Raw genomic sequence first — 10,712 nt, 5'->3', positions numbered from 1 at the left:
TACAAAAAAAAAACAAATTTTTATTACAAAAAATATACAGTTCACATATGCAAAACAATCAATTCTAACAAGTTTGTACATTGATATAAGGGCAGGTCGAAGTTAAATTTAGTCAAACACTGCTAAACAGGATAATATTTTGCATGCAATTAAACAATTACATAGTATCAATGATGAATAATAAATCCTGTTTTATAAATTACAAGAAGCTTTATTAAAAACAAAATTTTTACTAACAGCAAAATATTATTCATTTAGTAAGAAGAAAAACTGACACATATGCTGTCATACTTCACTTTGGAAACCTCAGCTTTATGAAACCTTGGAATGATAATTAAATTTTTGGACACAAAAAATTAAGCTAAATTTAAAAAAAAAAAAAATTGTCCAGATTTCTGTAGCAGTGCACAATATAGCTTATTAGTGAATGATTGCCATAACACTGCTACTTCATTAAAGTGTTTATTAATAGTCAAACTCTACAACTACACTCTGCTTTATGAATCACTGTTAGGAACAAATTAAATTCATAAAGACAAGGTGCTCCTAAATATATATAACTGTAAAAAAGAAGATATAAAATTTTGAGGTGCTCTTAAACCCTTGTATGCACTCCTATGATACATTTTATTATAATAATCACTTTAAAAATATAACATTGGGTACACTTAAAGTTTTTGCCGTTTACTAATTAAACAATAGGCAGAAATAGCCCTGAAAGTTAACTCCCTATTCAGAAAAAATAATCATTTTAATTTTCAGCAATGCATATATGTGCACGATAAAGTGGATAAGCCTTGAAGATCAAATCTGATCTTCCTACAAGAAAAAATCCCAAAATATTTTCAAAGTGTTATGAATGCATATTGTAGGAAATGTAATTAAAACTTAATAAAATCGAGTTTCAAAATTATAAGAATTTTATCTTGAGATCCTGAATTTTCAAAATCTTATTCAATGACATTTCTATTTCACTAAACACAACATCCCACCATATATATAGTTTGCATCTGCTTGTGTATATGTACACACATACATATATACAATTAAAGGTAATGTGATTACACACACAACTGTACACATCACATAACTGTGGTTATGGAGGGTGATTATTAGGGAAAATAGAAGTAAAATTCATCAATACAAATATTTTAGCATTATGAATGATACATTGAATAAAAATCTTTGCATACACATCACAAAATAGCAAATTAAAAATAAAATTTATCACATGCCCATAATAAAAAAAAGAGATAAGGATTAAAAATTACCCTGTAATACTAACCCACATAAATCTTAGTTGTAGCATGAGTAAAAATATTATTGAATAACATTAAAACCAGAAAATAATTCTATCCTTTCACAACCTTCCACTGAAACATAACAATTAAACTTCATACAAAACGAATTTTTTATAAACACAAAAACATGTGCTTGAAAATAGCACTAATCAAATGAAATTGATTATTTGAACTCTATATCATTAACATACACGTAACATTGAAATATAACACCATAAATTACCAAGCATACTAAAACATATTTCTGTAAAGAAAAATAGACACAACTCCACAATCATTTAATAGATTTAACAAGCAAAGTAGGGAAATTCCTAGTATTATACATTAATATAACATATGTACCAGAATTACAGTAAAAAATGTAATGCTCATTAAATGTTTAGCAAGATATTTGCTTCAAATTTTACACATTTAAAAATTAAAATTTTAACTTTACAATGAAATGACATTTTTCATGAATTAACATACAAATTACATTACAATGCATTACACATAAGTTTACAGTTTGAAGCTAAATGCTGACATGAACATTAAAGGATAAACTCATAACATTCGATTCAAAATATAACAGAAAAACTTTTCCTAAAACAATAAAATATATCCATATAGACTATATATACATATTTAAAATAAAACAGGAAGAAAGAAATATTTGTACATAAAAAATACCCTCCTGTTATGCTGATTTTGCCAAGTAATTATATAACATTGCTGCTTATTTAAGTGAGCAGTTAACAAATTTTCATGATCAACAGACAGTTTAGTGATCTTATACAGTTACTGAAAATTTTTATCAATACAATGCAGTTTAACACAATACAACATATAGATGGAAAAATGTTTCTTTGTTATAACTAACAAAATCTATTAAGCATAATCCTTGATGTTTACAGTATCAACCAATTTATTCAGTCTAATAATAGTTTTCAGTCTGAAGGGCAACTGTATATTACATAGTTATGTAATAGATGTACTTTTGTATTTAAAAGTCATGATGTAATTGAAATATATTCTAATGGTTTCAGAAATAATTAAGGTATGGTCAAAAATGAGAAAGTCAAACCATTACAATATTGTTATAGTCAATATATTATTAATTAGTTATTATAGTCTTCTGATTAGTTAATTGAAACTTTATGCACATGTATGCTTATTTAAAAACACTGTACAACATCTCTTTTGTAAAATTACTTTAGTGGTTAAGCAAGTCGAAAGCTTACATAAATTTCATGACAAGTATATTTTCCTCAAAATATGCAGCTTCATTAAAATAAAAAATACTCAGTAAAAAAAAAACTAAATAGAAAACCTCAAGGTGGGAAATATTAATCTACCTGACTTAAAATCATTAAAAATGCATGAAAATCTCTTTTATATATTCTAAAAGATTTACTTAATTTTTTTAATTTATTTTTGTTATACAAAACTAATATCCAGTTGAAGCCAAATATGTTACATCTTCCAGCTGTAGAAATATCATCCATGTTAAATACTGCATATATATATTTAAAAAACAACCATTTAAAGTTGAGCACTTATGGAAATGGCAAAAGATCACACCATGCCTAAAAAGAATGATGAATATGAAAACATTAAAAAAAAAGCAAAAGAACCTACAAATTTCACTGATAAACAAAAAAAGCGTTAATCAGTGACTTACATTACTTGACATCCAACATTCGTGGCAGAAAATGCTCCACAGAAATATGATACTCAGATGATTAAATTTTATATTATAAATATAAAGTTCCTTGGAGATATAAAGAGATGCAGGCATTTAAAAATTAAAAACTTTTTCTTATACTAAAAAGCTGTTTTGTTTATATTAGAAGTTCTGTAGTATTCCTTACTCTGCTGTACAGCTGTTAACCAGGAGCTAAAAAAGGAATATTTAAATGTTAACTGGCAAATCATAACTAACTTGAAATAAAATTATAGGGACTGAATAAAATAAATTAAATTAAAGGGACAAAGAATAAAATTAAATTAAATGAACAAAGAAATCAAATTAAAGGAACTTTGAAATAAAATTAAAGGGACAAAGGGTAATTTCAAAAATCCAAAATATATCAATTGTTTCATATGCAATACAGTTCAAAATAGCTGTAAAGAAGAACCTGAGTAATTAATTACACAGAAGAAATTATTACACTCTTAGATACACTTTACATTAAGATAATTTGTAAATACTTATGTATTAACAATATCATGACTATTGCTTTAGTTTTCCTATTTTCAGCCTCAGCATTTAAAAGTGCAAAAAAGTCTTAATGACAGCATTTTAAAAATTTTAGGACCTGTATCTTTTGGTAGCTGAAAAAGATAAGAAATTTCCCTCGACATTTTTTCCTTGACATTTTTATCAGTCAGAGTTTTTATGGTTATTAAAAAAATTATTTAATGTTTTTGATAACACAATAATTTTCACAAACACTTCAATGTAATATTTTTATGTTTTAACAAAAGTTTAGATATTTCAAATTAAAAGAAAGCACATACATAAAACTCGAACAATTCTAAATAGTAGAAGTAACAGTTACAATTACTATGAATTTGTTGTTTTTCTGTGTTGTCAACAAATATCGAAAGAAGAAGAATAATTTAATTTTTGTTTCAAAGTTTATATAAAAAAATATTGATAAAAGGTGGACTTGCTCCCAATGGCTTTAGAAGTTATAAAAAAAGGGCTGTCTGACGTAGAAAAAAGGAAGCAACGAGTAAATCCTTTAGTAACTAAGAAGAATACTATTTATTTCATCAAGATTTACAAAAATCAGAAAATAACAATAATTGGACTTAACCACATTGACTTCTGAGTGACTCATATATTCTTACAATACACACATTTTCTTAATGTATTAATCATTCTCTAATGCGGGGGTTCTCAGAGGAGGAAGTCTACCCTGTGATCATATTTTCAGGGGGAAATGCAACCAGAATTTTATTTAGCTGTTAAGTATTCAGTTTTAGTTTATAAATATTAAAGTACTTTTATTCAGGTTTTGGGAATTTATCAACACTTTCTGTACTTTTTGTAGTTTAATTTATAATAAACGTTAAAAATTTAAAAAATAATCTGAATCTAAATATATGCGTGTGTGCTTTTCCAGTTTTGGAAATGATGGGGGAATGATCTTCTAGCAATGAAGAAAGGGATGTGTATGGAAAAACAAGTCAAGAACCATTGCTCTAATCCAATAATTTAAAATGCCTTTATAATTGCGAATGGAAATATATATATATGAAATGTCAGCATATTCAATACAATAGAAAGAACAACTAATTAAGTTTTTTTATGCAAAATAACTTTCAAATTTTGAATGAAATCACTCTTATTTTAGGTGAACGGGTATGAACTGACCATGTTCTCTTTAAAGCTAAATAAAGAAACTTCAAAATCTTTAAAAATAATATTTTTTATGGAATAATCATTAAAAAATGACTTCCAAGTAAATAGCACACTTCATTAAAATATTTTAGATACCTTTATTTGCAGAAGATTAAAAATTAATCTCAAAACAAGAAAATAATTCCAATTTGAATACAAGATCTTACAGCAATGAAAGTGAAGCATAAAGGATTTCATGATGTTAAGTTCATTTTAAATACTATTTTAAGAATTGTTGTTACTTCACGTATATTAAACTGTATTCTTGATTATTTAAATTGTACTTCCAAAGTTGAAAGCTAAAACTTTAAAAGTATAGCTGCTTAACACTTCTGTCAAGGAGCACAATCACAGCCATTACTAGTCATCATGCCATTTGCCACAGCATGCCTACTGCCAGCTATAGTGGCCAGGAATTTATGTCTTAAAATGTCTTGGCAGACAGCTTGATTAATTTAAATCTTAAAAATTAGTCAAATAGATAAGCAATTATAATATTTACAAACAAACCTTGAATAATTCTTACATCATTTTGCAATATATATAGGATAACATTTGGCAGGAACTGAAATTCAATTATTATTTAATTATTACAATTAAAAATTCTAGTCATTATGCAAAATAAAGTTTCCAAATTTTCCCATCAATTCATACAGCAGGTCGACTATCACGTCATATTAATACATATGTACTACACAAAACAAGTTAAAATCTGAGCTAAAGAACTGTTAAAACTGCACCCATTGAAATCTGCTTATTAGTGAAGCAGTTAGCTTCCTTCTAGTTACAAATTAATAAAAAAATTTAATATCTAAGTTAGATGAAGAAAAATATTTATTAAAACTAATCATGGGTTATTTAGGTATATAATGCACACAATATGTAATTTCTGAAAATATTTAGATTTACCTCAAAGTGCAACATGAAGATAATGGAGGAAGAGGAGGACATAAAGTATTTCTAAGAATAGGGTCATGATTTGGATCAGCCAGCATAAGTTCTTCATACGTAAATTTCAGCTTATCTGAAAGCGATGGAGATAAATTAAAAACATTATTAGTTCAGCATAAAATTTATAATATAAGCATAACCAGTAAAATTCAATTTTTATTTAACACATTATAAAAAAAGGACCAGGCAGTCCCAATACAATCACATATGATATTATTGATGCTCAGTTCATTCAACAGGCATGATCATTTTTATAAGCTTTTATTTAGCTCACTTACGGCTTTTCTTGCTATCACTAAAAAATTGGCATCGAGTTTTATACCACCTGGTAAACCAACGAGTTCAAATTTTGCAAATACGCTGTTTATGTATAACAACATAATGAATGTTTTGAAGCGATCTGTTAAAATTCGATTGAAATGTTTTAATTAAACATTTTTTTAACGCATACAATCTCCCTGTGCACCACAAATGCACAACATGGGGCTTACAAAAGTAAGTTAACTAAAACATTAATTATTACATGCACAAATTAAATGAACAAAAATACAGAACAGCAGTCTGGACTTCACAAAAACAGATAAGTTCACTGGCCAAGTCACGCCAAGCTTTTCCAAACCGTTGTGCAAGCATAATCCACTGAAGGTAGGGCAGGAAAAAATTTAATTTTCCACATCTTGAGGTACTTTTTTTTAACACTCACATAAATTATTTGATCTTAGATTGAAACGAAACAGGTAATTTGCAATTTTACGATGACCAAATAAAGACCAAAATACCTTAAAATTAATACAGAAGAAAGACTCAATGCAGTCTATGGTAAACAGAAGGTAGGAACTTTTTGGTGCCTCTGCATTACAAAATGAAATATCAAAAGGACTTCAAATAATATCTGATATGCTAATATTTATATCAATGGGTAAATTTAAAGCATCTTCAGCTAAGAAATCAGCTCTTTCATTTCCACAGAATCTATGATGACTATGCACATAACCAAAACGGACATCAATTCTCCTGTTTCTAAGCGAACTAACAGCTAAGGGAGTTTTGAATGCTAATTTGTCGCTGCAGGTAATATTATTCAAATGGTGAAGAGAAGAAGGAGAATCAGAACATATAAGATACCTTGAGGATGTTATCCCATTATCCTTCAGCCACTTGACGACAAGATAATACAGACAAGTTCTGCTTTAAAAAGTGCGCATTCATTTCGAATACAGTGCTTAAAATAGCAAACCTCAGATTGGTCTTCAAAAAGAACAAATGCTAAACAAACCTTATCGCTCATTTTATTGATATCTGTAAAGCAAACCATATGAAAACACTTTTCAATACTGTCTTCCTAATCGCAGAAATTTATGTTGGTAGCTGGATGAGAAGTATCGGCGAAGGAGATATTTCCATTTATGCAGTCTTCCGAAGTATTAGTTGTCAATGCCTCAAAAATATGATTCTTATATTCAATTTTGAAACCAATAGGTCGAACTCCTGCAAGAACAAAAGTAGCCTCATACCTTAGGGTTCTACAGCCTGAGTAAAAACTTTAAGGCCAGTAAAAATTTTGAGAAAATGTAAAATAAAATAAAAGGGATTCAAATAATATTAATTATTAAAGTTCATTGATAAGAAATAAATGCTATAAACATAATTTGTAAATACATAGTTATGAGAAACATTTGGTTATTTACAAAGTTAGTATTTCTGCCTGAGTAAAAACTTTAAGGCCACCAGTCATTTTTTAAAAATAAGTATAATATAATCGTGTAATTACCATTGCAACTACTAGCTTGTGACAACGCTGCAATTTTCATATTTGTCATACTTTTCTTCGAAGTATTGGTGATCTTTGTGAAAATGGCAAAGGGTAAGAAGTTAACTGATAATGAAAGAGGAGAGATTAAAGCTTTGTCTTAAATAGGAATGAGCAGTCGTGCTATAGCGATAAAGATAGGAAGATCAAAGACTGTAGTAAAAAATCTTTTAACATTGAAAGACAATTATGGTAAAGAATACTGGGGGAAGACCTAAAGCTTTGTCCTCGGGTGAAGAAAGAAGAGTTTGCCAACTTGTATCTACTGGAAAGTACTCAAACAGGAAACTGATTCCGACGACAGGTTTAAAAGTTTGTCAAAAAACGATTTATAACACAATTAGAAGTTCTGGAAGGTTCACTTATACAGCAAAATTGACTAAGCTTCGGTGACTGCAGAGACACAAAATAGAACGTTTGAACTTTGGCCAGAAAGTCATGACCTGGGACAACCAATGGACAGAAATTATTTTTTCTGACGAAAAAAAATGGAATTTGGATGGACCAGATGGCTGGAATTTCTACTGGCATGATATAAGAAATGAAAAAGAAATATTCTCCAAGCGCCAATTAGGTGGAGGGTCTGTCATGACTTGGGGCTGTTTAGCTTACAATGGTGTGGGCTCAATTGCATTCGTTTCAGACAGAATGAATTCACAAGGATACCAAAATGTCCTAACAAATCATCTTTTGCCAAATGCTGAATGTCTTGCTAGAGAAAATTGGAAATATCAGCAAGACAATGCATCGGTCCATTCGAAAAACAGCACAAAAAATTGGTTCCAAGTCAACAATGTTGAAACTGTGAAATGGCCAGCTAGATCAACTCACCTCAACCCAATCGAGAACCTTTGGAGTGACTTAGCAAGAAGAGTTTATGCAAATGGGAGACATTTTACATCAACAACAGATCTGAAATCTACTATCGAAGACGAATGGTATAAAACCGACCCCACCCTTTGTCAAAAACTCGTTTCATCCATGAAAACAAGAATATTTGAAGAAATGGCTCCTACACAACCTTCTAAGAATTTGTAATTTTTTCTTATATGTTATTTTCTATGTTGGCCTTAAAGTTTTACTCAGGCTCAAATATTCATCTGTGTGTTCTCTAATATTTTCTAATAATAAAATATTTGCAAATTATTTTTTCTACTATTTTTACTTTTATTTAAGTTCAATAATTATCAATCAAATGGTATTTTAATTCCTCAGTTTAAGTGTTTCCATTTTCTCAAAAAGTTTTACTGGCCTTAAAGTTTTTACTCAAGCTTTATAACCACTAATAATGTGAAGATAAATTCTCTGTTGAAACTTTCTCAAATTTCTTTTGTTAACCTTCTTTAAGCATCTTGACTTCATAGCTTAAGTCCAAAAGTAGTCTGGCAATTCAGTGGAAACCATTAATAATTTTTTCACATTTAGTAGAAAAGAATTCGATATGCTCATGTTAATCTTTGGCCAAGTACAACACCATGATACTTAACACTTTCTACAAATTCCAATGGAGAATCATCGAGTATCAAAGGAGCAATATTTTGTTCATCAAAAGTTCTGGAAAAAATCATAGTTTTACTTTTTGAAGGATTGAAAATGAAAGATTGCCGAACTGGAGACAAAATCCGGCACTGCCCCTACTCTCAAAAGAATATTATTCAAAATCTTTCCTTGGAAAATTAAAAGTAAGTCGTCTGCAAATGCAAAGTTTAGAAAATATTTTCTTAAAGTAATAAAATTAAAATTTGACAAAACTGACATTAATACCTATTGGAAATAGCTTTAAATAATTTCAAACAAAATTTTTTATATTAAAACTTTTACGCGAACAGAATGGCTGCATGGACATTTTGGTGGTTTTCCTAAGAGTAATGTGTATACAAGCCAGTTTTTCTTAGAAAGACCTCCATGAAGGCATCGCTCTCCTTAGGCAGATAGCCCTCGAGGCTTTGTCATAATCACATAAACCTATATTAAAACTTGATTTTCATTAGAAAGAGAAAAGCATGCAAACATTATGCACTGTAAATGATATGGTTCTTGTATTTCAGAAGCATTAAAAAAAACTTGTCCTCTTTCACTATTTTTAATACACTGAAACTATATAAAAATTTATGAACATTTTAACTATATGAAAAATACTTATCATAAGTATTATAGATTATGATAAAAAGGGTTAACTACAAATATACCTTTTCTCATAGGTCCAAGGCGGGCAGCAATAGCAAAAAGTACATCAGCCTTCCAAAATAATGGTACTCTAGGATACATTTGACTATCACCTAAACCAAGGTGCAAACCTAACTTTTGCAGCAATTGCAAAAATACTTCATCGCGAAGAATCAACCTTTGTTCTTCAGTGTATGGTACTAATGGAATTGACATCATCATTCCTAAATAAAATATTTAAATTTTAATAGAATACATTTGAGCCATTAAAAAATTACAGATTACACTCTAACATCTGAAAGATGAGATTACTACTACGAATTTTTTAATTTCAAAAAGTATTTTGAAAAAACATACAAATATTTTGCTTCGCCTTTTAAATAAAAAAACATACATTAAGTTTCCAACTTAAAAAATTAAATCCTTACTCAAACTAAAAAAAAAAAAAAAAAAAAAAATACGGTAAAATATAAAAATAAAGATGAAATTAAAACTAAAAGAATTTTTATTTTTAAAAGTTTCATTTATTTCTACAATTCGTTTTTTAACAAGAAATAGCATAAGAAGAAAAAAATCAAAATATTAAAAAAAGTATAGAGTTTGAATACTCTTTAAAAAAAAGAAATACACAGAAAGATGAATCTACATTACTGTAAAATTTTATCAGTACCTTTCGATTTTATTTTGAATGCTGAAGATGCACAGATTAGAAATTTTGAAATTGATATTTCATAGCATATTAGACATGCATTTTATTAACCAGACTTACAACATAATATAAAAATTGTTACATGATATTATTTAGAATTAAAGATAAAGTAAGTTTTAAATGATTCATTTTTTCATTCTGATGCACTTTCATAAACTTAAAAGATAAATAAGTAGTCTTACGTATCATACTATGGCAATAACACATACTAATGTTTCTAATCGGCAAAATTTTATCACTAACCGAAAACAATAATATCTCTTCAAGGTGTTTGGTGGGTATACAAGGTGTCTATAATTAAACAGGCCTATTTCAAAGCTGCCTATAAGCGAAACGAGTGATCAGAAAATTGTGAAATTTTTGTAGTGGACTTAATGAAAGGATGAG

At 28.5% G+C, this 10,712-nt stretch overlaps 1 protein-coding gene across 4 annotated transcripts in view; it reads right to left on the bottom strand.

Moving 5' to 3' along the window:
* The window catches only part of tim (timeless), a 163,480-nt gene continuing 152,768 nt past the window's right edge, over window positions 1–10,712 (bottom strand). For 3 of the 4 annotated variants that reach the window (XM_085809428.1, XM_035356773.2, XM_035356772.2), the window contains 3 exons: window positions 9,640–9,840; window positions 5,599–5,713; window positions 1–3,177 (listed from right to left, as the gene is read on the bottom strand). In XM_085809428.1, the coding sequence (XP_085665554.1) occupies window positions 3,105–3,177; window positions 5,599–5,713; window positions 9,640–9,840 (389 nt within the window). In that variant the 3' untranslated portion in view covers window positions 1–3,104. The remainder of the gene's footprint in view (window positions 3,178–5,598; window positions 5,714–9,639; window positions 9,841–10,712) is intronic. The other variant, XR_004757809.2, reaches the window with a different exon arrangement.

This window comes from Stegodyphus dumicola, chromosome X2, assembly GCF_044657685.1.
Source record: "Stegodyphus dumicola isolate Sdum_Otavi_A_Nest chromosome X2, ASM4465768v1".
NCBI classification, from domain to species: domain Eukaryota; kingdom Metazoa; phylum Arthropoda; class Arachnida; order Araneae; family Eresidae; genus Stegodyphus; species Stegodyphus dumicola.
The sequence above is the reverse complement of the archived record's forward strand: the minus strand, read 5'-3'. Positions and strand labels throughout refer to the sequence as shown.